The sequence below is a fragment of the Nestor notabilis genome, unplaced genomic scaffold (genome assembly GCF_000696875.1).
Source record: "Nestor notabilis isolate BGI_N333 unplaced genomic scaffold, ASM69687v1 scaffold19185, whole genome shotgun sequence".
Taxonomy (NCBI): domain Eukaryota; kingdom Metazoa; phylum Chordata; class Aves; order Psittaciformes; family Psittacidae; genus Nestor; species Nestor notabilis.
Genome location: NW_009929984.1, coordinates 2662 through 29053, shown reverse-complemented (window position 1 = coordinate 29053; position 26392 = coordinate 2662). Strand labels below are relative to the sequence as shown.

Sequence of the window (26392 nt, the reverse complement as noted above, 5' to 3'; positions counted from 1 at the left end):
TGCATTAGGGCTTGCCCAGAATATTTGAGTTTCAAGACTTTCTGGTGGAGCGACTGTCTGCATTTACAAACGTTAATGTAACTGCCACCTCCTTTCCAGATGTCACCAGTTGGAGGGAGGGCGGTGGGAGGAACATAACCTCTGCTACATCTCTGACCGCCTCCCCTGCTGAGCTGGGCAGCAAGACCCCCAGCGCCGGAGACGGAGCCCCCTCCTCAGTGAGCACCAGCGATCCGAAGGAGCCGTCTCTCCGCCCAGCTCAGCCTGTCCGCAAAGGGGCTTCGCAGTTCATGGGCAATGTCTACCAGCCACCTACATACCATGACATGCTACCTGCTTTTGTAAGTTGCTCTTTCCCCACAGCTCTTAATGTCCTTATTGAAATGTGTGTGTGGGGGTTGAGGAAGTTGTCTGCGATACTCACTTGGTTCAGTGGCTTGCTCAGGGATCCCTTCTGATCTATTTTTAGCTTCTCCTGTTGTGTACTTGCCCTTTCAAGCTGGAATAGTGTAACGTAGCCTTGCTCAGCCCAAGGAAAAGTTGCTGCTTTCCCTTTAGAGCTGGTGAGGGTAACCATTAGCATGTGGTCTGTTAGGCAGCCAGACGTGAAATGTTTGTTTTCCCTTTGTATGGGTGCAGCTACTGTGCTCTTGTTGTAACCTAATCTGGGGAAAGCCTTCCTGTGGCAAGGAGAAAAACCAGACTCTTCTGCTTTGCCTTGTTCCAGATGTGTCCACAGCAGCCATCTGAGACCCCTGCATCACTGGACCGAGGGTCTTTCCCCCTTCCTCAGCTTCGGCTTGAGCCACGGGTACCTTTCAGACAGTACCAGATGAATGACCAGGATGGGTAAGGCTGCCATGACCATCCTGCCTGGGAGGCAGGTTCAGGGTGGTGATATGAACCTTAAGCTATGCAAGCATTTGGGCCAATCATTCAGTTGTGTGGGTGAAGCAGTAGGCAGCCATAGACAAAACCTGATTTTTACCCAAAGAAGCAGTGCTTTGCTTCAGCTACTGCAGCACCTGAAATGCTGCAGGACTGTAATCACTGTGTGTTTGAAGAGCAGTGGACAAGAGCAGTTGTGTGTGATCCTGAAGTGGAAGGGTTGCAGCTCTCACCTGTCAGCCCTAGGAAGTGGGTACCAGGTAGACAAGGGGGAAAAAAACATTGCTGGACAGGGAGAGAAGGGTGGAGGTTTTATGTAAGTGCATGGTAGAAAAGGACTGATTCACTGTTGCAAATTCAGCTCTACATTCTTTTCTTTATTGTTTCTAACCACGTTTTTGCATTTCCCTGTAGAAAAGAGAACAGGCCAAGCCTGTCCCGCCCGACACGTCCAGTTCGGCAGCAAATGGAGAGAGCACCTCGGCCCACCATCATCAATGCAGAGAACCTGAAGGGGCTGGATGAACTAGACAATGATGCAGATGATGGATGGGCAGGTAAAGTGCTTCCATTCTCCAGATTCAGGCAACAACTTAGGAGGTGAAACAAAGTAGTTACTCCTCCCCGAAGCATGAAATAGCCAGGATATATATTCTGGTGCCTCTGTTTCACTGCCACGGAAGGAAGGGAGGGCAAGCAGAGAGTGGTGTGTGTAGTTGTGAAATTGCTGTTGGTGTAAATGATGACACAATGGATCCTTCTGATCCCTTCCATCATACTGTGCTCAAGGAATTGGATCTGAAGACTCCTAAAACCTGAAAACACCAAACAACAGGAGAATAGCAGTCTGGCTACATGGGAGAATAGTTAGTCCTACCTTGGCATTAAGTATTCAGTTACCCACAGTCTCTCCTGGTGGCCATCTCCTCATTTGCAGCCCCTTTGCAGCCCCTGTTCCCAGGCTGCTTGCTGCTCCTCTTTTGGGACCAGTCTAGCTGTTGAGCAGCGTGGGCCCACACTACTTGCCTCATTTCCAGCCTGTGCATTCTCTGGTTTAGTGCCAGAGACGGCATAATTTTATCAGGACAAGGGACTGGTTTCCCTTCTCTCATATATCCTTTCTCCAATCTCACTTCCATAGGTATTCATGAAGAAGTGGATTACTCTGAGAAACTGAAGTTTAGTGAAGATGAGGAAGAGGAAGAACCTCTTGCTAAAGATGGACGACAGAAGTGGTAAGAAGGGGCTGTATTTGCACCTATGGTTGTTTCAGTAAAAGTGAACAATACCAAGATCTTCTTAAAACTTGCTGTAGATGTTGAGGCCTGATCCCCCCTGATTCATACTGTGACTTTGTTGATTCCGCTGGCTGTTGTCATGAGCGGGCTCCAAGGATGTGCACACATCTTGAAGCTGAGTGTCAGGATCCCAGGCTTTTTTCCTCCTCACAGTAGTGGTGTTACTCGTTATGCACCTTGGGGGAAGAAAAGCATATTGCTTGTTCTGGTGGTTTTTTGATCTTTTCTTTCTGCAACAGTCAGATGTCTTTGCCACTTGATAAAAGTGTAAGTGCTTTTTGAGGCAAGTAGCAAGTGTAATAGCAAAGCTGTGTATATTACAGGAACAGCTGGGATCCCAGAAGGCAGCGACAGTTGTCCCTGAGCTCTGCAGACAGTGCAGATGTCAAACACACCCTGGAGGAAGGAAAGAACTGGAGCGACTCGGTTGGCTTGTCCCGGTCAGTCCGGAAAGGGCAGGATTCACAGCAGCCTCTGAGGAAGCTGAATGGCTGGAGCTCTTCGTCTGAATACCAGGTAGCTTGAACTCCTGTGAGTGGGCTTGTGCCACTGGATATAACGCATTGCTGCCCTTAAGGGGCCAATTTGATGTTTTGTTGAAAATAGGATGCTGAGGAATTCCTCAGTTCTTTGTTTATATCTAGCTGGAGAGAAATGCATCTGCACAGCACTCCTGCTAGAGAAAAGAAGTTGAAGCTGGTCCAGGGCAGTGGGCTTGTCAGACAGGGAGAATATGGAGCTATTAAATCAGATAGCAATAACTCACCCCATCAAAAGGGGGATTTGTGTGCATGAGGATAGGAGGGAAGGAGAATCAGGAGGGCATTTTCTCCATGTGGGATGCAAAGCTGAAGGTACAGGAGAAGTTTGGAGGAATGTTTCTGTTACTGAGGAATGCTTTTCCTTTGGCAGAAACCCACAGTGGGAAATGTTCTCAGGCAGCAGTCCCTCGAGGATAAAGAAGAAAAGGTGCCACTGAGACAGAAGTTTGTGCACTCTGAGATCTCTGAGGCTGTTGAGAGAGCCAGGAGGCGGCGGGAGGAGGAGGAGCGGCGAGCCAGGGAGGAGCGTCTGGCAGCCTGTGCTGCAAAGCTGAAACAACTTGATCAGAAGTGCAAACTGGCTCAGAAGAGTGGGGAGACCCAGAAACACCCAGAGAATGAAGACGTGAGACCAGCAAGCACAGAGAAAAATGCTGTGCAAGAGAACGGTCCTGCTTTCCGCAGAGGTACAGAAGCACTGCTTGCCTCACCTCGTGAGAACTGCCCTTTTGCTGTTGTGCCAGTCTCTCACCTGAAGTGTTAGGGAGGTGCTGGGAGGGAGTGTTTGGAGGGTACCTCAGCTGCACTTGAGATCAGCTGCTTCATGTACCCTGCAGAGTATTTTGGCTTGGTGATGAGGGTGTATTTAAAAAGACTGGTTAAAACAAATGCAAACTTCTTTGGTTGCCTCTATCCATGCTCAGTCAGCTGTGCTCACAGAGACCTTGTTGGAATGGGCCTCTTGATCTTCTCATGATGGGATGATAATACTGAGAAGGTACTTCTGGGCCCCAGGTTAGAAAATCTGTTATCAGTAAGTTCTTGGAGGTTTAAGGAGTAAGAGGGGAAATAGACTGGGGTTTTTTTCTTGCCAGTGCTTAAACAGAAGGCTGATAAATCCTATTTATCACTAAAACAGGATAGACAAAGCCTTCTAGAGCTGTCAGAGCAAGTCAGAAAGATTGTGTGTGATGTGCTATGTATGACTGTAATAACATTCAGCCACATAATGCAGTTAGGACATGCCCACACCCGTGTATGTTGTGATGTGGTGGTGCGCTCACAAGCCCTGGCACGAGCAGGGATCTTCAAGGTTTATTTTCTTCTCTGCAGCAACCCCTGAGTTTCACACACAAGAGGCCTCTGTTGGCTATCTGGAAGAGGAGACGCCTGCCCCAGCAGCAGCAGCACAAAGCAGCAGTGAGGAGGAGCTCAGAGAAGCTCCCTCCCCAGCACAGGAGTTCAGCAAATACCAGAAGTCTCTTCCACCACGGTTCCAGAGGCAGCAGCAGCAGCAACAGCAGCAGGTAATAGGTGTGACACTTCCACCCCTCTTCCTTTGGACTCCCACCAAACCATTGCATTTGCTTGGTTCTGAACACCATCAGCACCAATTAACCAACTGTCTTTGGGGAGGCAGGTGATAAATGGGAGTCTTTTTCAGTAGTTGAGATCATGGGTGCATCCAGTATGATGGGTAAAAGGGCTCTTTGTGTGTTACACTGTGCACCCTGTAATGCTGGAGCTATTATGGTTAGGGCTTTCTGTGGCTGCGGAGAGGCATGGGCAGGCCAGGTTTGTCACTGGTTTGCCTGGGAGAAAAATAGCTGCTGCTGTCAGAAATGTTGACTTGTCTTACACAGCTGTCTGGGTGTCTCCTGACACTGTGAAAGCTTAAGGACGACGTGGTTTGCAGCAGAGCTCTGGTTTGCAAATGTGTGTGTGCAGAAGTTGGGGATGGTCCCCTTCCCACGTGGCTGGCTTGGTACTTGCTATAGGCCTGATTCAGTGAAGTCTTAATGCCTTTGGCTGGTAGTGAACCTGGTGAACATCTGTTCTTACTCCTTGGCACAAGATGAGAGCCACTGTTCTTCAGCACTGTTGAAGAGAGTGAGCTGAATATACAGGCCCAGGGAAAGGAAAACCTTTGGGGACCAGCTGCTTCCATTCCACTTTGCACTTGCTGTGCCCTCACCCTGTTAGATACAAGGAGCCATTTGCTTGCCAGGGGCAAACTGTGCTCAGGTTGGCAGTTGATTGGGCTGCTTAGGGATGGAATGTGAGCACAGTGAAGTGGCACACTCCCATTCTACCTCCTGCCTTGGCAGAGAGCTGGTCCTTTACATCTGCTCTCATCTTCCACCTACCCAGGTTTTTTCTGTGAGGCTCTCAAATCTTTATTTTCGTTGCACCATAAATATGTTTGGTCTTGGCTATTTCATTGAAAACTCTCTTCTGGGGCTCTGACCAGCCTGAACTGTTTTGTATCTTGCATCTTGCCTGGTCTTACAGTGCTGTATGGGCCATATGTGCTCCTCAGCTCTTCTTCCAGAGGCAGTGAGCCTCCTTAGTCAGACTAGGGGACAGAATATTCAGGCTTGAGATAATGCAAAGTTAATTGCCATTCTTCATAGAATAACCACTTGAAATGTGATATAATCAATGCTGCTGCAAACCATAATGAGGAACTCACATTTGGCTTTTGCTTGGAAGCTCAGTAATTGCTCTTTTATAGATGTTCCCCTGTGCTTGTTACTCGGCAGTTGACATTTTCATGATTCAAATGCACAGCAGCAAATGCTGCTGATGTTACTTTTTAAAAGAGATGCTTTTAAACTACAAAGAATTGAATGTCTCTGCTGCCATGCTAATAATTCCACAGGTCACTGCTACTGGAAGAACATGAAATTTTCATTTTATTTTCTCTTACCCTCTGTGGCATTAGTATGTATGAGGCAGTTTGTATTTTGGCTGGTTTGTATTGCTGCTTTGGTAGCAATGGTTCCATGAAAAGAACAAAATAAATAGTAGTGTTGCTATCAGTAATGAAATATTTTCTCCAAGGCACTAGAGCACTATATAACTCAGACATAATCTTTGCATTTATCTGAGTTTCTTGCTGTAATGATGTGTCAGGTTCAGATTTAAGGGTGTCTCTTGCTCTGCAGTAGGGGATTGTCTTTTTTGATGAACACTTACAGTATCTGACACTGCTGTAAGCTCAGTAAGAAAAGGTGATGGAAAGTTTGACAAGTAAATAGATGTATTTCATGCTAATGGGATCTCTTTACCTTTTGAAAACTTTCCGTGGTACACAAAACTCCCTTTGAATAGAGGTGGTTCTTGGACCTTTAGCAGCAGTTAAATGTCAGTTGAGGTTATGATCATGACAGTTGTCAGCCTTGCAGGAGATGGGAAACAACCTCAAAGTGTCAGCCTATCTCTGGAGGATGCAGGGGAAATACTATAAATTATTAATAGCTCTCTTAATTGAGTTTAGGTTGTTCTTATCTAATCTGTTTGGCTGACATGAGTAGCACTAATATATATGCACACTAAATAACTTAAAATTGCATTTCCTCTAAAGAGCAGCCTGTTCTGAAGTATTTGGTTCCAGTTAGGAAATTGTGTTTGACAGGAAGCTGTCCTGTATCTCGTAGAAGGATTGAGAAAGTGTAAACTCTGGGTTTGAAGCTGATCCCTTGCGTTTGGCCATGTTTCCTGGCCTATAGAGCTGTGATATTCTGGCTGCAACATATTTTGGCTGTTCTGGGTATTCAGAGAATAACAACTACTGCCACGTTCCCAGCTGGTAGAGAGTTGCCCTTTATCTGCTCTACCCTCCCATCTGATCTGTTTTTGAGACTCTAATCATGGAATGTGTTTTCCTTTGGCTGGCTGGTTTCTAAGTGAGATTCCTGGCACTGTGACCATTCATGTCAAACAGCTCATCCTCTTCCCTGCAGGAGCAGCTGTACAAGATGCAGCACTGGCAGCAACAGCAAGTCTATCCTCCCCCATCCCATTCCCATCCCCAGCGGACCTTCTACCCGCCACACCCCCAGATGCTTGGCTTTGATCCTCGCTGGATGATGATGCCCTCTTACATGGACCCTCGCATGGCCCAGAGTCGCACCCCCGTGGATTTCTACCCTTCAGCCCTTCACCCTTCAGGTAAGATGCTTTCAGTGTTTTCCTTTATCATGGCTGTTGAGCTGATCCACATCTCAAAGGCCCTCACCTCTGTCCAGGCTTTGCATCCTGGCTGGCTGTGATTGACCTTCTCTAGGGATGAGAAAATGTTGGTTACAGGGAGAGCTGGTTAAGGGATGGAGGAGGTTGGGAGGGAGGACACCTGCCTGCCCATCCCCTGCACTGCAGTGGGAGATCTTCCCTAACAGCTTTGGAGCCTTAGAGGTGTAAAAGCAGATCTTGCCCCTTAGAGGGGAAGGATCAGGTTGGGAGTTACTGTGATCATGTCCAACCCTAACTATTCTATGATTCTATGAAATCTTAATAGACCCTCTACAAGAATTGGGATTCTGTAGTTCCTGAGCTGTGTGCTGTGTGCTCCTGGCACCTTCCTTTGTTGTTACTGATCTTGATGTGTGAATATAAACACCAGGATGTATAAGCAATTCCCTTGAGTTTGTTGTTTGTTTCCATACACCTGCTTGCTTCCAAGCCAGTGATGGTGTGTAGTGTTCTGTGCAGGCTGGGCTCTGAAAGCTGTGTCACCTTCTTTATCACTGCAGGTGTATTTCCCAGCTTTGTATTTCCCAAGCACAGTCTTCCCTCTGTCAGAGAGGTTTCCATGTCTGCAGCCACCTGCTGTCCTGGAAGGAAGGAGGGTCAGGCTAGCTGTGGATTGTTAATTCTTCTTGGCTTTGAGATCCTAGTGTTAATGGTGTGAACTCTGTCTTGACCAGGAATTATGAAGCCCATGATTCAGCAGGACTCCATCGGTGGGAGCAGCTGTCGGTCTGAAGATCAGAACTGCCAGGCAGGGCAGGCAGAAAGGAAAAGTGCTCCCTTGGACCCTGTGCCAGTGTGGGGCCAGGAGAGCTACACATCCCTGCAGAGCAAAGGGTACTCCCTGTCACATCAAAAGCAGGCTGACAGCATCACTGTGGAGGGGCTGCATGCCAGGTGAGTGCAGGACTCGCTTGTCCTCATGCATACTGTAGTGGAAGGGGATGCCATAAGTCATCTTCTACTGAAAGGGAGGTGTAGAGTTGACCCAAAAGATATCTCTGAATAGACCAAGCTACTCATCTGGTAGCACCCTTACACTGTTGAGTGTGTTATGTCATGGAGGTGCTTTCAGACTGAGCTGTTCAGAGGTTTTCTGTCTGATGCCAGTCTAGGCTGACCAGCCTGGGAGCCTGTTCGGTAGGAAAAAGGCTTTTGTCACCTTCATGGGTAGGTACAGAAAACTGAGTTAAAAATTCTGATACTTTCTAGTTTGTCTCCTGATTCTTTGAGACTTTCTGTAAGCAATTCCTTGTTTTCAGATCTCCACATATGTTGGAGGTTGAATTTCCCTTTATTTCTTATGTTTGTTGCCCATGATAGGAACTGCTTTCTTTATCATCCATTGATTAGACAAACCAGGCAGTACATCCTGGGGCCGCAGCACATCTGCCCAGCATTCAGGTGTTTATAGGCTTATTGCCTCGTGATTTAGAACAAACATCAACTGATTTATTTGTTTCCACCTCTTGTGCCCAGCCTGGGCCCTTGGAGACATGCTGTGCTTTGCATTAGCTGACTTGGTTTTGTTTCCTGCTTGTTTCCTTCTCAGGAATGACAGTTACTCTGCTGCTCCTGGAAGGCCGGAGAGTCTGAGCACCCAGCGAGATCTCTTTGAAGACAGAGGGGAGGAGTACTTGAATGCTTTTGACAAGAAGGCCCAAGCAGACTTTGACAGCTGTCTGCCTTCTCAGAGGATAGGCCAAGATCTCTTGTTTCAGCATCAGGAGACCGTGCAGGAAACCTGTCCTGCTGGGAACCGCCATGCGAACTTGAGGTGTTCGCCCCTAGAGCCTGACTTCATCCAAGCAGAGAAGAAGCCTGAGTATAATGGCTGGGATGTCAACCACCATCAGAAACCTGCAGAGACTGCAGCAGAAGCTGCCGAAGAAGTGCCCAGGGATGAGCAGTCATTCAGTGCTGACCCATGGAAGAAGGAAGGAGCCAATACCAAACAGCCCACAGAAGAGACAACAGAGTGGGCTCCTGAGAACCGCAACACCGGTGGTCAGCACCAGGAGCAAATGGGGAGGACGCGGCGATCTGGCCCGATTAAAAAGCCGGTCCTGAAAGCCCTCAAGGTGGAAGAGAAGGAGAAGGAGATGGAGAAGGTTAAGCTTGAAGGAGAGGACACCTCACGCCCACTGAAGGAGAAGGCGGCTGTTCAGAAAGTAGAAAACGAGTCAGATGATTCTGCAGCCTTACTGAACTCCACACGTTACCTGCTGGATGAAAAAGCTTCTTCCCAAGCCAGCCTTGCCCGGGAGGCTGAGAAATCCCAAGAGGAAGAGGAGGAAGAAGAGGAGGAAGAGAAGCCAGAAAGAGCCTGGGAGAACAAACTATCCAGAGAATCCGGTGATCTCCCTCCCACCAAAAGAAACAACTGGATCTTCATTGATGAGGAGCAAGCCTTTGGTGGGAGAGGTCAAGGGCGTGGACGAGGGAGAGGCTTCCGAGAGTTCACTTTCAGAGGCCGAGGCACTGTCGTGGGCAGCCGGGGGGTCTATAACAACCAGCGGAGCAGCCGAGGGCGAGGGCTGCGGGAGTTCAACCAGGCAGAGGACTTCCCCAGGGGCAAGCCAAGGCGCCGCATTGCGAGCGAGACGCACAGCGAGGGCTCAGAGTACGAGGAGCTCCCCAAGCGTCGCCGGCAAAGGGGCTCAGAAAACAGCAATGAAGGCTCCGTGCTGGACCGGGAGGACAGTGATTTGAAAAAGGGAGACTTCAAAGAGTCTTGGAGGTCCAACAAAATCTATTCAGATGATCACAATAGTCTGGATCCTAAGATGAGGGCGCCGAGAGCTTTTGGGAGATCATTGCCGCCAAGACTGAGCAACTCTGGCTATGGGAGAAGGGGCTTCATGGGGAAGGAGCCCACCCAGTGGCAAGGCAGGAGTGGAGGAGCAGGGTGGCAGGAGTACAGCCACACGTCTCCATCGGATGCTTTTGGGAGCAGGCAGCAGGCTGACAGGGACTACATTCAGGATTCTTACAAACACGTGGATTCCTTCTCCAGCCGGGTTTTTGATGAGAGTCATCTGGATGACAAAAGGCACTTTTTCCAAGAGGATTACTCAGCAGATCAGGAGAACATAGAGAACAGGCCGTTCAGGAGGCGGCGGCCCCCCCGCCAAGACAAGCCCCCGCGATTCAGGCGCCTCAGGCAAGAGAGGGAATCAGTTGGCCAGTGGAACCCTGAGGAGGGAGGCCCCAACCTGCTGCCCAGCCAGTGGCCTGGAAGACCCAAGCTGACCACTGCAGAGAAGAGCAGCATTTCGGGCAGACGCTCTCCTGAGCTGTCCTACCAGAACTCATCAGACCACGCCAATGAGGAATGGGAGACAGCATCTGAAAGCAGCGACTTCAGCGAGCGGCGGGAGAGGCGAGATGGAGTTTCAGAGAGCGAAGCCCAGCTGGAGGGGGGCCTCGGGAGTGGGAGCTTGGGAGAGAAGAGGGAGCTGGCAAAGAGGAGCTTCTCAAGCCAGAGGCCACTTGTGGACAGGCAGAGCCGCAAGGCTGAGCCAGCAGGGTTTGCAGAGCAGTCCGTCAGGAGTGGTGTTGGAGCAGCTTCCAGATATGAGAGCCAGCAGAGCGGGACGCTGATAAAAAGCAAAAGGTGAGGTTGCATTCTGATGTGCAGAGATCTGCCACCTCATATGAAGGTATTGGAGGGGTGGAGAAGGACTGGTCTGTGGCGAGGAGCTGTGTTGCTTTTCATCTAATGCAGGTGACTTCCACCAGTGTTAATCCAACTATATGACATGCAAAGCATTCATCGTTTGCTCTACAACTGATCAATGCCTTTGCTTCCATGCTGAGAATCATAGAATAGTCAGGGTTGGAAAGCACCTTAAGATCATCTAGTTCCACCCTCCCTGCAGTGGGCAGGGACAAATCCAGGTTTATGGAAGTTGTTAAAACACTGTGGTCATGTCATGTGCTGCTGCTCTTCACCTTAGTTTTGGACCAAGGCAGCTCTCCACTGTCTGGGCTGCCTCTCACTAGATGGCAAATAATGAAGGAAATCCTGGTCCTTAACTCCAGTCCTGCTGTGTCCTTTCTCTCCTATCATGGATCCCCAGTGGAGTGTAGCAGGGGACAGAAGTGAGGGCTGGGTTTTCCTGGGACAGGTTACTCTTTTGTGAGTTGAACGCTTGGGAATGATGTGTTAGATGGTGGTCAAACGGACACGAAAAACGTGGGAGAGGTAAAATGGGAAAATTATGGGGTTTTTCCCCTTCAATGTCATCAACCTTTCCCCATCTCCCTTTCCCACGTGTCATCCTTACCAAGAAAGGTGTGTTAACTGCAAAGGGGAGCTGTTAGAGCAGTGTCATAGGAGGGTAGGAGACACTGTACAGAAGCACAGGGCCCTTCTCCTAGAGACAAGTGAGGGTATTAGCTTTGTTGCAGGGGGCAGCCTGTTGATTGTCTCATGAGTGCATGTGTTGTTCTGCTTCCATCACACATCTCCAGTAACATCGTTGTAATGGGCTGTGTGCTCAGAATTTAACATCTGCTTCAGTTGGGCAAAGGCTGGGGAAGGATGTGTTTAGAAAACTGGTAAAGAAAATACAGCCCGTGTGTCCTCTTCTTGGTACTTCTACTTATCTTCTAGGGACAAATCTAATTCCTTTCCCTTCTTTCCTTCTAGGTCTCCAGAAGAAGGAGGGAGCCTTGGTAACACCAGTGGTGGGAGCAGCCACTCCATTTACAGCTTGGATAGGGCCTCCCATGCCAACTCAGAGTGTGCTGAGGGGCCAGGTAAAAAGCCAGAGAAGGAGTCCAAATCCACTGCGCAAAGAGCAAGTGAGAAGGGGGAGGCCTTGTCACAGTTTGAACTGAGTTATGGAAGTGAGTGTCTCAATTGATTTGTTTCTTTAAAGGGATAACACATTATGGCTGACTTCAAGACAGACTCACTTAATCCAGTGTAATTTTAAATATTGGGTTAGATTTTTTTTTCCCATTTATTTACACTAACAAGAAAGTTCTAGTGTATCTAAACAGGGAAAACATGGAAGACAAAGATGGTTTAAAACCTAAACTTTTCAGCCAGATCTGACAGTTTCTTTAATGTTTATTCTATAAAAAGTCTGGGTTTAGGGAGAACATTTCTGTATTTCTAGACAAGATGTTAAATTTCAAGCCCAAAGTACCTTACGTAGTGCGAAGGAACTGGAAAGAGCATCCAGAGTGGGGAATTTGAGTCTGAGCTCTGCAGTGCTGCTGGCTGAACTTGCTTACCTGCAGCGTGGATTCTATTTGAAATTCACTCATTATTGCAGTTACAAAGTTTTATGTGCATATACAGATGCACTGTTTTTTCCTTGTATGTGCTTTGTTCAGGTACCATCATTGATAATCGGGTGTCAAACACAGCAGAGGAGAATGAAGTAGGTTCTATGGCAGGTGAAGGCTTCATTGAGGTTCTTACTAAGAAGCAGCGTCGCTTGCTGGAAGAAGAGCGAAGGAAGAAGGAACAGGCTGCTCAGGTGAGGAGTGTGGGGCAGAATAAGCTTAACCTGACACGTTTGGACTGCAGTGAGAGGAACAAGGCCCTCTCAAAGTGTTTTGCTTTGTATCCCATTTCCCTGCCTCCTCTCCCCCAAAAAATCTCGTGCTGCTGAAGGCAGCTTTTTTCACTGTCATGTTATACTGGGAGAACCTCCCAGTAGCCACAGGGCCCATTTAAAAAACAAGGGGTATGCATGTCAGAATTACTTTGTATAGTTCTGTTAAATGAGTTAGGAGCTTTTCACATTGCAGCATTTAGAAATGCATGGTTTGAACTTGCCAGGAGCAAGCTGTGTTAGCTCAGTGCAGCAACAGGTCTTGCAGGCTGTGCCTTTGCTGTTTCAGGCACCAGCTAAGGCCCGTGTCCTTCAGTCTCGCATTCCTCCTCGGTTTGCTAAGAAGCAAAACAGCTTGTGCTTGGAGCAAGGTGATGTAACGGTGTCTGGAAACAGCCTGGGCACAGAGATCTGGGAGAGCAACAGCCCAGGTAAGTTTAGGAATTTGAGTGCTTCTGAAGTGTTCAAAAAGCTGAGTAATCCTTTGGTGTGTACAGGAAAGACAGGGTGTCTGTGCTTGAGAGGAGACAACCTTCTCTTGTCTGATGCTGGAAGTGGGAGGGGAGCTAACAGACATCTAGAGTAGCATCTGTTCCTACTGTGCTGTTCAGCCATCCACCTCCTGTTGTTGACCATGTCAGTCTCCTAATCTACTTCTTGAGTCATCGTGTAACATGAAGATCCTATTATATAGCATTTTCTAGCCTGTTGGGCTGGATCTGCTTCTCCCATTTTCTTAGTTTGTCTTCCTCTATTTTCCCATCTCTTAACACTGAACAGCTCATGCCTCCCTTGTTTCTGTCTCTGCCCTTTCTTCCCGTAGTGTTTTCATGTTCCCTAAGAAATCTTTCTGCTCTCCATACCCTGTGATCTGTGTGCTCCATCACGTCTCAGCCGATCACGCAGCACTGGCTTTCTGAGGTGGTGAAAGTAGCTAGAAATAGAACGTTCATAGTGTTAGCGTGCTCAGTGTACAAGGTGTGCTCATAGTTGTGTTATGAGCAGCTGAACCCTGCCCTCTGTTCTCTTCCAGCTCTTTCTGTTCAGTCTCCTGGCAGTGATTCCTGGAGCAAGCCTGTAAATACCTTTAATGGTACTGAATCTAGCACCACTGAGGTAAGTGGCACCTGATGTGCCATTCAGGTATTTTGTGTGTAAAATTAACGTAGGTGGCTTATGCTTCTTGCTGCTCCATCTGTGCTTAGCAACTCTCAGCTCTGCTTTTGCCATTTTAAACTGTCCCTTTGCAGTTCTAATTTGAGCTTCATGCTGCTCAAATCTTGACACAGAGGTGTTATGTGCGGGTGTAAATCTAGAGTAACCATCTGGTAAAGCTTTTCCAAGGTTATGCTCGTAACTGGGCGCAGAGTGTGGTCGAGGATGGTGGAGCCCATAGGTCATGTCTGTGTGCCTCTGGCTGTTACCAGTGTGTAGCTGTAGCCTTAATGTAGGGAGGGTGGAGGAGTTCCTGAAGGCTTCACCTCTGGAGACCAGAGTTCAAATCTGGTTTGGGTCACAAGAGAAATGAGTTTGGCAATCTCAGCCTAGTTGCTTTGTGGGACACTTCTTCCTTTTCTAAAGCCACAGTCCATTTGGTGCATTGGTTTACCCTGTCTCAGGGTTGCGTAGAGCTGAAGCAGCAGCCAAGAGATGCTGCAGGTCAGGCCCAACTCCTTTGCAGTTAACCAAGAATGTGATTTGAAAAGGGGACACGGTCTTGCTGTTTTCTGGGATGTTTTTTTTTTCCCTCCTTTGTGGAGTTGGGTTGGAGTCCAGGGCTTTAACACATTTCGTGCTTTGCATAGCAGGGTTTTAAAGGCAGCCAGGGGGATAGTGGCATTGACTTGAGCGCGGAGTCTCGGGAATCCTCCGCTACCTCCTCCCAGCGCAGTTCTCCGTATGGCACCCTCAAACCGGAGGAGATGAATGGGGCTGGCCTGGTGGACCCAAAGCCTGACTGCCAGAAGGAGCAAGTGCAGAAGCAATCTGATAAAAAGGTAATCTGGATTTGCAGCCAAGCCAGAGCTCATAGTGAGAGACCTTGTGAAGGTTGTGTTGTTCTTGATAGCATTTTTAAGGCTCGAGATTGGGTTATTCAGTCTTTGTGTCTCAGCCTCTCTGCTTTCCTGTTAAGGATTCAGATCAAGGCTCAGGACAGAACAAGGAACACAAGCCTGGACCAATCGGCAACGAACGCTCCCTGAAAAACAGAAAGGGTTCGGAGGGAACGGAACGGCTGGAAGGGAATATTCCCCCTGTTAACGGGGTGGAAATTCACGTGGATTCTGTACTTCCTGTGCCACCCATTGAATTTGGAGTAAATCCTAAAGTGAGGATTGAATTTAATTTTATCTTCTTGGTGATTTGAGCTTGTTGAGACATGGAAGGTGGTTTGAGGCAGAAGGATGATTTAGAGGAAGCTTCCAGCTGTAGATTTGCCTTAGATTTCATTGTTGACACAAACCAGGTACTCAAGATGTCAAACATGTAATATCCTCTTGGAAATACTGTCCCAAAGACCAGCTGGGGTGGTAACAGAGGTGAGGGACAAAATTATGGCCATCTAAGCCTTTGTGTGCCTCTGGGGGTTGCCTGCTGCTGAGAGCTGAAGTGTTGTCCTGTTCTTTTCCAGCAAGGCTTACTGGAGGACAGTCTTTAGTTTCTAGTGTCATGATTCAAGCTAGAGCCATTAACCGTGAGAAGCAGATAAGTGGCCTTTGGACCTGGATTTGAATTTTGTGTGTTTTGCTGTTTCAGGATTCTGACTTCAGCTTGCCACCTGGTTCTGCCTCTGGCACTGCAGCTAACCCTGTCACCAAATTGCAGGATGCCTTGGCCAGTAATGTAAGTATTTCTTTTGCATTGATTCATTGGAGATACTCCTTAGTTAAACCGCTCGCCAAAGAGAGCAAGCGTATTTCTTTGCACTTGACTTCCCACTTAATGCTTAGGCAGCACACGTGACTAAAATCCATAATGGAAATCTGTGCCCTCAAGGTACCTTGGTAAAATGAATATTGCTCACTCAAAAGGGGTATAGGGAGCAACTCCATTATCACTGTGACCTGTGTAAAGCAAGAGATATCTCTGCGGTCACCAGCTTCCTCCCCTGAGACGCAACAGAGTGTTGGTAATGGAAATGATACAGATAGTGGTGTTTTTAGGCCCAGACTGCCAGCTTCCTCAGAAAGTCTCATCTGCCACAGCAAGGTGGAGAAGTGTAACTCTAGTCTGGCCCTTTTGGAGGTTTCCCAGCTTATTCCAGACATCTGGGTATTTCATTATTATATATGTAAGAGTGAGCACACTGAAAGCCCAGCTTGTAGCTCAGCTGTGGACAGCAGTATGAGACACTCACAGAGCTTCTTCAGAAATGTCTTCATGCTTGTAGTCTCTTTGATTTTGAAGGTTTGTCTTAAAAGTTGTTTACTTTTCAGAAGTGCTCTTTCAGCAACAGGTTTTGTCCAAAATTTAGGTAGATTCCAAATATGGGAGAGCTGAAGAAGCTCTTCTGCAAATTGAAGTTACTGAGTCAAATTGATGTTTAAGTGGAAGCTGATGTAACTCAACATAGAGGGTGTCATTGCACATAACCAAAAGCTTCATTTGTTCCAGCAGCAAAATGGATCACAGTTGAATGTGGTACTTAACTCCTGCAGTACCACTGAGGGTTGAATCCTTTAAGGTGTAGTTACTAGGACTGCCAGCTGAGTTTCTCCCAACCTTGGTAGCTCAAGGCATTGGGGTAGATACAAGGAAGAAGCTTTTTACAGTGAGGGTGGTGAGGCACTGGAACAGGTTGCCCAGAGAAGTGGTAAATGCTCCATTCCTGGCAGTGTTCAAGGCCAGGTTGGACAGACTCTTGGGTGACATGGTCTTAGTGTGTCCATGGCAGGGGGGTTGGAACTAGATGATCTTAAGGTCTGTTTCAACCCTAACTATTCTATGATTCTATGATGTGAGAGTTACAAAGTGCTCACCATTGACCCATCTCCCCTCAGGCAGGGTTAACGCAGTCCATTCCCATTCTGCGAAGAGATCATCACCTCCAGCGGTGCATTGGCCTCAACCCAATGTCCTTCCCCACTGCAGACCTTACTCTTAAGGTAAGCAAGCTGGCATGTGTGTTTGTCCTGGGTGTGGATACCATGTTTCTATGGCCAGAGTATGTAGGATGGAGAGATCTTTCCCAGAGTGTTTTATTAGGTACTGCTAAATCTTTAATTGGCTCCTGTAAGAGCGTATATATGCTATTCAGCATGGGTGCAAGGGTATGTGTTTCAACAGTCCTGGATGCTGAAGTCCTTGCCACTTGTAGAAAAGTGCAACAGCTTTCCTGCTGTTCAGTAGCTGGGTAAGATCAGGGATCTCTCAGTCAGGGATCTGAGGTGCCTGATGGTTTAAAGAAGTGGGGAAAAAACCCCAAAACCCAAACAAACAAAACCACCCTATCCCCAAAAAACCCAAACATACAAAGACCATCAACAAAAAAACCCCGAAGTAGACAAGAAACACCACTCTAAACCCAAAAAGCTCAGCAAATACCAAGGGGGGTTGAGTGTTTGTGAAGGATGCTTGCCCATTGGAAATTGGTATGAAGCACCATGACCTGCCAGCTTTCCACTATGACTACACTGAATTTGAACTAAGAGGTCATAGATGAGCAACTCTAGGCTTCAGTATTGTCCTCCCCATTTGAACTGTCTGTAGTTATTGTCCTTCGTTTCCGTAGATGGAGTCTGCTCGTAAAGCTTGGGAAAACTCTCCTAGTTTACCAGAACAGAACTCCCCGGGAGGCGCAGGCTCAGGCATCCAGCCTCCTTCCAGTGTTGGAGCCTCCAACGGTGTCAGCTACAGCTCTTTTGGTGGAGTTTCCATGCCTCCTATGCCTGTGGCATCTGTAGCACCTTCTGCATCTATTCCAGGTACCTGCAAACTGTGGCAGCAGTATTTGCATTGTCTGGTTGGTATCTAGGAATCATCTGATTCTAGTAGATGAGAGCATGGTGAGAAGAGCTTACATGTGAAGTTAACTGCCTGGCTGGTGTTGAACAGATTCTTAACAATAATTCAGTCAAGAGAGAGAGGGATAGTCTTCCCACTTTAAAGAAAGTCACTTGAGTGTGACTGGTATAAACTTAGCACAAGGATGACATTCCCTGTGTAGCAGCAAGTCTGATATCTCAAGGACTTGCTTACCCTTCACTGTGTGCTCAATAGAACAGGAGGGAAGTGAAGAAACTCATGGCTGGGAGACTTCAGCAGTCCCAGTATCAACCATTCCTCTGCTTATTTTGCTCTTTAAGGCACAGGTTCTGAGCACCTTCTGCTCTTTATACGTAATAACAAAAACTTGCTTGTAGCTTGCAGATCTCTGGGAGGCGGGAAGGTGTTGCTGTCTGAGTTAAAGGCAAAGTTTAGGCTCAGTTGTGTTAGATACTGTGTAATTAGGGATATCATCTGGAAAAAGGAGATGTACTTGGTTTCTCTGACTCCTGGGTCCCAAACGCTCTCTCATGCATGCACTAACCTTTTCATTCCTCTATTCAAGCATAGAGGGGAATATGTTGGACAGAAGGGATAGCAAGTGGACCACTGTAGTGAGTCTGTTACTAGCTTCCACTTGGAAAACACATTGTTCCAGGTCAGGCGATTTCCTTTCCCACCTACCCTAATTTGCTTGTAAATCCCATGGTTCAGATCCACACATAACCACTGGTGCCACGTTTGGGGTGAATATGGCTTTTAGATCTCTTGTGTTAAGGTCTCAACACCGTATTTGCTTTCTGTCCCTTGTAGCTGCAAAGATGAGTTGATTGCAGAGCAGGTTTCCGGCATTTAGGAGGAGTTTGAAGTACAGTTCACCAGTTCCTGAACTGTTAACTCTTTCTGACTTTTGTGGAGGTGGGAAACCTGGGTTTACATTTAGCCTCTTACAGAAAGGTATGATTAATTCTCAGCAAGCCAACTATTGTAAGCAGGCTGCTGGCTTTGGTATGTGGATTTATGAGCTTTACAGGCTCTTCCGAATGGGCACTATGTTTGTGATGACTTGCTGAGCTGGTTGCTGGGGAGTCGGAAATAATCGACCTGCAAGTCTCTGCAGTGCACTGTGTGTATCTCTGCTGTACCTTGAATTTACACCCAGCCCTCTCATGTTTAGGTAACCATATTCCACCCCTGTATCTGGATGGCCATGTGTTTGCAAGTCAGCCCCGCCTGGTCCCTCAGACGATACCTCAGCAGCAAAGCTACCAACAGGTAAGGCAGAAATAATAGCCAAGGTTTCTCAAGGAGTCTTCAGGGTGGCATTTAAGAAACTAGGTGTCATTTATCTCTGATAGCCCAAAGGAGCTTAGATGTGGCTCCCTTTAGATTCCTTGGATGCTGCTTCCCAGTGGGAAGGTTCCCTCCCTTAATGACATTGAAGGGAGGGAATTGAGGGGTTTTCCCCTTTTATGCCAGTGCCTCTTTGTTGGGTTTAACTGAAGCAGATGCTGATGCACCTGTGTGAAGTAAAGTGACTTGAAGTATATATCACAGCCAGTCAATACTGATGAGCAATTTCACTAGCCTTAGTAAATGAGAACTGGGATTGTCAGTGCCTGTTCTGTGTGTGAAGCACGTTGGTCCTCTTACGTGTCCCTCAAATGCCTCTTGCAGGCATCAGTTTTCCCTCTTGGGTGCTCCTGCCAGTGTGCTGCTGTTCTGTGGGATGATGCAGGGGCTGGGTAAAGGTGCAATGTAGGTAATTGTGATGGCAGATTGATTCATGGAGGAAACTGATGGATTTTTAACAGCCTGGGAGAGTTTCTAGCTCCCTTTGCACCTCTCAATCATCTTAATTTCTCCTGCAGGCTGCTGCTGCTCAACAGATTCCCATTTCCCTCCACACATCCTTACAGGCCCAAGCTCAGCTTGGACTGAGGGGTGGTCTGCCTGTTTCCCAGTCCCAGGAGATGTACAGTTCCATTCAGCCCTTCAGGTGACTGCTTCCAGATTTTTAATTCCTTGTGGCTTGATCTCTTCTGTTCCTGATGATGTACATTGATCAGATAATCTGCACTCATCTTCTCTTCCCCCTTTGTTGATGTGCTCCTAGTAACATTGCCAGGGTGGAGAGCAAGAGTATCAGGGCACATGTTGCTTTGTAGGACAATGGCAAAGACCATCCTTGGAAAGTTACTCGGTTGTACTGTCTACCCTCTTAAAGCAGGAGGCAAATCCTGGGAAAGATGCAGAAAGAGGAGATTTGTGGGCTAGCAAGCAGGCTTACTTTGTGAGGAACACAGAGCTTACAGTTTGCTGTATTTGGTTTACAAGACAGAGTTTAATCAGAGCTGAGTACCAGGATAGTGAAATTAAATTGCTCTTTATTAGGTACAGACTGACAAGAACAGAATAAATGCCTGCACTTTGGAGAAAAAATTGCTAGAGATGCATGAATCTCTAACTTCTGATTCTTTTCTGCTTTGCAAAACTGCTGCAGACTTCCAGTAACCTGAATCCTCCCTTAACTACTAACCCAGAGCTTATTGTGCAGGATATCGAAACATAAACTTTGTCATTCTGATGAATATTTCTGCAACAAGAGGACATGGTTGTAAGGGCTTAAAAGTGGAAGTGAAAAATTAAGAACACCTTGTAACTAAAATGGAAAGTGGCATGACAGCTTATTTCTAGACTGTCAGCTTAGAATCTGAGAACAGGCCAGATATGGTTTGGCAGGGGGGGTGTGTGTACGGTCTCCAAAGGTTTTCTATGTAATGACTTGAGCCTGTTTTTCTTCTCCAGGTCTCAGGTGTATATGCACCCCAGTCTGTCTCAGCCCAGCACCATGGTCCTGACAGGAGGCACAGCTCTGAAGCCTCCCTATTCCGCCTTCCCAGGCATGCAGCCCTTAGAGGTGGTGAAAACCCAGTCTGGGTCCCCCTACCAGCCCATGAATGGAAGCCAGACACTGGTTTATGAAGGCCAGATAAACCAGGCGGCTGGCATGGGAGCCTCCCAGATGATGGACTCTCAGCTTACGCAGGTTAGGAGCAGAGCTCACGAGCCACTCCCCTTGTACAGGCTTTTTCACAGCCACTTGTTTCTGAGGCTGGGTTGAACCTACTATTTGTGCTGAGTTATGTGTTTGTGTGAACTAAGCTCTTTGTAAAGAGGCACAAGGTTTCCCCGAGAGACTTTGTTCTGTGAGCCATTGTTTCAAACATGCAGCACCTTATTTAATGAGATGCTTGCTAATTGTCTGTCCCTGCTGAGATGTCATTTTCAACTCTGAAGTCCTCGCCCTCAATATAGACATTTAATGCAGATCAAACCTTGCAGTGCTTCATGCATAGGAAGCTATAAAGCAGTGGTTGTACTAAAAGTACCTCCTTCTGAGAGCCAAATCCCAATTGCCTCCAGATTTAACTCTGCTTCCAGGGTAACTAAAACCTTTTATTAAATGCTCATCTATCTTCTCAATTCATTTCTTATCCAGGTCTTATTTACAACTTCTGCTGATCTGTTTGGCAGCATCTTAACAAGAATTTCACTGTGTGAGAAAGCTTTTGTAAAGCGTGGTTCAGATAAAGACATTGAATCCTCCTGTGACCATAGCTGTACTTGTGGACACATGTTTGATTCTCTGGAGAAGTTTGATACTTTTATTAAACTCATTTATTTTGTGCAACGTGTTAAGGTTTATTTGTTTTGTTTAAAGAGGGATTTTTATGTTGTAACTGACATAGAGTTAATGCTGAAAGGAACTTAGCTGAGGAAAATGCAGAGAATACTGCAAACTAAATAGCTGAAGAAATGCTTTATCCATCATAAGCTAGCAGCTTGGTCTCTTGCCGGTCTTAGGTTATTTATTAGTTTGATTATTTATTTATTCCAGTGTTGTCACAGAACCTCCCACATCCAGCATTTGTGAGGACTACCAGGTGAATAAGAGGGAACAGGAGGCTCTTGAGTCCTGAGCTGCATTTTTTTTTTTACATTACTCTTTATAATTACCATCACCAGTTTGAAGCTCAGTGCAGAACATAGAGCTGAGGTCACTGTCACTTTCTCTAGAGGTTCAGTCCTCAAAATGCTTTGGCATGAAAGTGTAGCAGACTTCCTGATCTGGACATCAGAGCTGCACACAGAACACCTGACGCTGAACTGTGTGATGCTGCCATCATATCAAGAGAAAATAACCCCATGCAGCGACCATGAGGAAGACTGAAAAACTGGGAGAAGGCTCTAGGCAAGGAGGAAGGCCCTGTGTCTGAGTGCAGTTCTGTTAAATCGATGCTGTGTTAAAAGCCCAGCTGATAGGGTGTTGGCAGCACTGCCAGAACATGCATTTCAGTGTGGAAGTCCCCGTGTTACATTGATTTGCAGTTACTCTGTGCCAGACTGCACTGTTTGTGAGCTTCCTTTTAGCCATGCTGTGTGTACAGGGTGTTAGGAGACAGAGTGTCAAACACCAGCCTGTTAACACCATGAAGTTAACTACATGTCCTTATCACTCAGCTAACGATGCCTGTGCCTGGCTCTCAGCTTCCTCTGCCCCGCTATGGCTCTGGCCAGCAGCCCCTGATTCTACCACAGTCCATCCAGCTTCCTCAGGGGCAAAACCTGCCTGTAGGAGCTCCCCGAAGAATCCTCCCTCCTGGATCCCAGCCTTCTGTTCTTGCTACCAGCAGGGAGGTAAGGATTAACTCCTGCGTGCTCATCTTGGCATTCATTAACCCTTCCTGCATTGAAGTCTCGCTCCTTGATCTTGTTTGTTAAAGGGGAGACTGGCTTGTTTGGGATCCTTAAGTATCAAAGCCAAGGATTGGTGATCAAACGAAGGAACCCTTTTCCCCTCATCTCCATAGCACAGGCCAGCAGTTTGTCAGGTTTTGCTGCTGGTCATCATTCTATTTCCAGGGAGCCACATCTTGCTTTGATCCAGTTTGGAGTCTCCAGTTTTATTACATGTTTACACAGGTTTCCCCAGAGTGCTTGAGGGGTGGTGAGCTCCAGACACAGTTGGAATACTGCCCAGATATTTCACACTCTTGTGAAGCTTGTCCATTTAAGTAGGTATATTAATGTCATGTCTGGTTTGATGGATTCATATCATAAGTTTGTCGATTATAGGGGAGAGAGAGCACAGCAGTTAAATTCCAGGTCCTTTGTTTGCTTGTGCTGCTGGCTTGTTGCTTTAATACAGGCAGATTATTTCACTTACAAGCCTCACTTCACCTGAAAAATATTTCTTCTTTTAATGGGCACAGTGGGTAGAAGGGCAAAGATTTGGCTTAAGTGTTTATATGACGTAGTAAGTGATTTGTGGATGCAAAGATGATACTCTCACTCGTTTTCCTTTGTAGTCCTCCCACATGGAAATGAAAGGGTTTCATTTCTCTGATGGTAAACAGAGTATGTCCTCTGGAGGGTCTGTACCATCACCACATACGTACAGGTAACATGTTTATGGAACTTAAACTCACTAGTCAGAATGGGGAAGTAGTGATCCCCATTCACAGCAACATGGTGCATGCATCATCCGTGTACAGGATACACTTTGCTTTTCACTTGTTGAATGTGCTCACTGTAGTCCAAATACTTGTATCAAAATGCATGACCATGGCTTTTGGTTTTGGGTGTGGGCCAGCGTGTGTCTGACTTGGCCTTTTGTGCTTGTGGGACATGCATGAAGTTACTTGTTTACTGACTCTTAAAGACAACTTAGAACTGGTGTGTGCTTTTGTGTGCTCCTTGTTAAGGTGGAAAATTTGAGGGTCGTTGAATAGACACTTTAATTTCCAGCATGGTGCTCTTAAGATGAGTGGTGCTCATGTCTAGACATACCAAACCTTCACGTCATTGAGCCTTTCAGGATGTGCAGTTGCTTTACTTATTTCTCCTCACCAATTCATGTGTTGTCTTTTGGGCTGGGGAGCTCGCTGATGCGCACAGCACAGACACATGCCCTGTCTATTGCTGCTTTCTGCTGTCTGTTTTTTCTTTCACACATGAATAAGATTCTCATTCCATTGTAGAATTTACTCCATGAATATTGTCGACTCTTCGATTTCCAGGCCTAGCTCTGCCAGCCCAAGCGGGAAGCCGTCTGGACCAGCAGTTAGTATGGGCTCTGTGCAAGGACACTATGTACAGCAGGTAGTGTACATCAGTACTTTGACCCAACAGTGTCTGTTCTTACACGCTGTCATGCTTGTGTCTTGGGCTTTTAAGAGTGGCAGAAAGGCTGGTGTAATTTGGGAGCTCTTACTCTGCCTGCAGGGAGAGTGAGTGGGTAGGCATTGTAATGAGTCTGAGAGTAATGCTTGTGTGATTTGAAAGTCAGGAGAGATTAGAGGATTACCTGTTTTACAGCGTCCGTGTTGTTTGTTGTTGAGATTTTGTGGTTATTTGTCTTGCCAGACATGTGAGACACTTCTAGATCCTTATGTGTGAGGTGTTTTAGGACAGCAAAGAGTGCCAGAAGAGGAGGAATACCTGAATTTGGGAACAAATCTGACGTCTTGCATGAATGCTGGTTACAATTTGGGTTTTGTATCTGCCTAGAAGTGTCTGTGCTAGCTAATGCTTTGTTGTTGTATGTCAAAAGGCAAAGCAGCGGGTGGATGAGAATAAAGCCAACTTGGGAGCAGTAAAGCTGCAAGAAACAGCCTCCACAAACCAGATGAAGCCAGTGCGCACAGGAGCGATCAAACCTCAGGCAGTCAAAGTGGAGGAGAGCAAGGCCTAGGAGCACCTCCGATGCCCGGCTGGTCCTGCTGCCTGAGAGGCCCTGCAACTTAGACTGGACCCCACTGGATCTCCTGAAAATTGCCAGACCTACTCCCTGCCCCACATTGACTGACTACAGCAACATCATCCAAGCCTGTCTCCCAACAAAGCAGTTTGAAAACAGTGGATATGACATTGACCTGCTTGCTTTAAAACCAACCATGTGACTTTTAAGTGGCTTGAGCCATTTGTTTTTATTTTTATTCCCCCCCCCCTCCCCATACCCCATCCCCAGGTAGCTGTGATCGCTCACTTGGCAAATCCCATTCTCCTTCCCTACTTCTGTCTCAGCAGAGTGGCAACTGGGGGAGAGGGGTTAGTTTGAGGTTTTTCATTTTAAAGGCAGCTGAGGTTTTTACAGAAATGCTATATCTTTGTTTATAGCAGAACTTTTATATGTTCTCTCATTTCCCCCCACCCTTCTTTCTGTTTTCCTCATTCCTTTCCAAAAAGAATTCCCTCCGGCTCAAATTATGTTCTGACAAAACTCTGCTTTGTTTTATATATGGTTCTGTGCTATGTTGAGAATCATGACTCTTCTAAATTGAGTTTGTTTGGGTATATTTCCCCAGATGATTTAGCCTTTCAGATTATTTGGTTTTGAAAATACAGGACAGTTATGGCATTCATTAATTTTTCAGTATCTTTGTTTTAAGCTAGAAGCAGTGCTTGCGTTAGAAGTAAATGTGTACTAAAGGTATATAGTAGATCAGTGCATTAATCTTGAAACTTGCACCATGTTAATTGTAGCTTTGGGGTGCTTGTGCACAACAAAATGTGGCATTTTCGTTTTAAGGAAAAAAAAACCTCCAAATTTCTGTTGCAAAGCTCATCTGGATCTAGGGGGATGTTTTCGGTCGGTTGGTTGGTGTTTTTGTGGGTTTGGGATTTTTTTAGTGTCTGCCAAACACACAATGAAATGTAAATCATAGATTTATGAAATGAAATGTAAAGTCTGTTAAGAAGGAAATCTCCTCACCACACATGGGTCAGAAGAGTTGGCCAGAGCCAACGGGTCTGTATAGACTACTTTTTGTAGTTGTGATGCTCTCTTATGCTCCCTACCTTGGCCGCTCTAATTATTCATATCTCCCAAGACTTGTTCTATCTTGTGTTCATCCCTTGGGGCTGCTCTCCTAAGCTTTGCTCTTCTCCCTTTTCCCTAAGTCTTGCTTTGTGTCCCTCTAACTCAACAGCCTTTTGTAAAATCTATGTAGAAACACATCGTGAAGGGAGCCCCTCTGCAAGGCAGCCATTATAGCACACTTGGAACCTCCTTTTTTGTGTTGGAAGTGCATGTTACAAAGGCAGTTTGGAATCATCCTTTTACTCGTCCTTCCCCAGATGAACGGCAAAGCATCAGTGCAGTTGCTTATAGTGTGTGTACAGTATCGTCACCTCACACTTCCCCACCAATATTTGATGATCTATGGAAGGAAGGTCCCAGTGGGAAGGGGTTGGGTTTTATTTCTTTGGTTGGTTGCTTGGTTTTGATTTGCGTGTGTGTGCGTGTGTTTGTAGACTTTTAGGATGGACTTCCAAGTTCCTGAAAGTGCTTGGGAGTCCTTCAGCTGACGGTAGTCTTGAGTAAACTCACTGCTTTCAGCTAACTTGGTTTGTCTTGTTTAGCTCTTTCAAAATGTAAAGGGGGCTGGTCACTCTGAAGTGAGGGAAAGAAAGCATTTTTGCAGGAGATGACAGCTTGCTAACTGGCTGTGCTGTCTGCCTCTGCTGGGTGGCAGCAAGTCATTTGGTGGTGGTTCCAAAGAAGATATTTTGAACAAAGAATGTATTTGGGAAGGGATCTGAAAGGTGTTCTTGTTTCTCTGTTTGCTTTGTCCTCCTCCCCCCACCCCCGTTTTGGGCAAGATCCTTCATAACTTTCTAGGGATGCATTTGAAGTTTTAAGCTAAGTATAAATAAGTATTTTATACAGTAGCTTTACAGAGCTTAGAAACCTAAACTAACTTAGACATAGTAATGTCCCCTCTCCACAGGTGTCCCTATTGACTGTGGCAGAGAACCCAAACTGAAAGGGATAGGATGGTACTTTAAG

At 46.6% G+C, this 26392-nt stretch overlaps 1 protein-coding gene across 1 annotated transcript in view; it reads left to right on the top strand.

The window, feature by feature from the left end:
• The window catches only part of PRRC2B (proline-rich coiled-coil 2B), a 30904-nt gene extending 6081 nt beyond the window's left edge, over positions 1 to 24823 (top strand). Inside the window, exons 6-31 of the mRNA XM_010015231.1 lie at positions 100 to 341; positions 728 to 849; positions 1303 to 1445; positions 2030 to 2123; positions 2510 to 2702; positions 3099 to 3414; positions 4061 to 4254; positions 6697 to 6901; positions 7657 to 7876; positions 8532 to 10595; positions 11634 to 11833; positions 12329 to 12474; positions 12842 to 12983; positions 13586 to 13668; positions 14358 to 14549; positions 14687 to 14881; positions 15310 to 15396; positions 16554 to 16658; positions 17285 to 17477; positions 18716 to 18813; positions 19410 to 19537; positions 20347 to 20587; positions 22063 to 22239; positions 22911 to 23002; positions 23622 to 23703; positions 24155 to 24823. Of these exons, the coding sequence (XP_010013533.1) occupies positions 100 to 341; positions 728 to 849; positions 1303 to 1445; positions 2030 to 2123; positions 2510 to 2702; positions 3099 to 3414; positions 4061 to 4254; positions 6697 to 6901; positions 7657 to 7876; positions 8532 to 10595; positions 11634 to 11833; positions 12329 to 12474; positions 12842 to 12983; positions 13586 to 13668; positions 14358 to 14549; positions 14687 to 14881; positions 15310 to 15396; positions 16554 to 16658; positions 17285 to 17477; positions 18716 to 18813; positions 19410 to 19537; positions 20347 to 20587; positions 22063 to 22239; positions 22911 to 23002; positions 23622 to 23703; positions 24155 to 24295 (6095 nt within the window). The 3' untranslated portion in view covers positions 24296 to 24823. The remainder of the gene's footprint in view (positions 1 to 99; positions 342 to 727; positions 850 to 1302; positions 1446 to 2029; positions 2124 to 2509; positions 2703 to 3098; positions 3415 to 4060; positions 4255 to 6696; positions 6902 to 7656; positions 7877 to 8531; positions 10596 to 11633; positions 11834 to 12328; positions 12475 to 12841; positions 12984 to 13585; positions 13669 to 14357; positions 14550 to 14686; positions 14882 to 15309; positions 15397 to 16553; positions 16659 to 17284; positions 17478 to 18715; positions 18814 to 19409; positions 19538 to 20346; positions 20588 to 22062; positions 22240 to 22910; positions 23003 to 23621; positions 23704 to 24154) is intronic.
• Positions 24824 to 26392: the final 1569 nt, after the last annotated feature.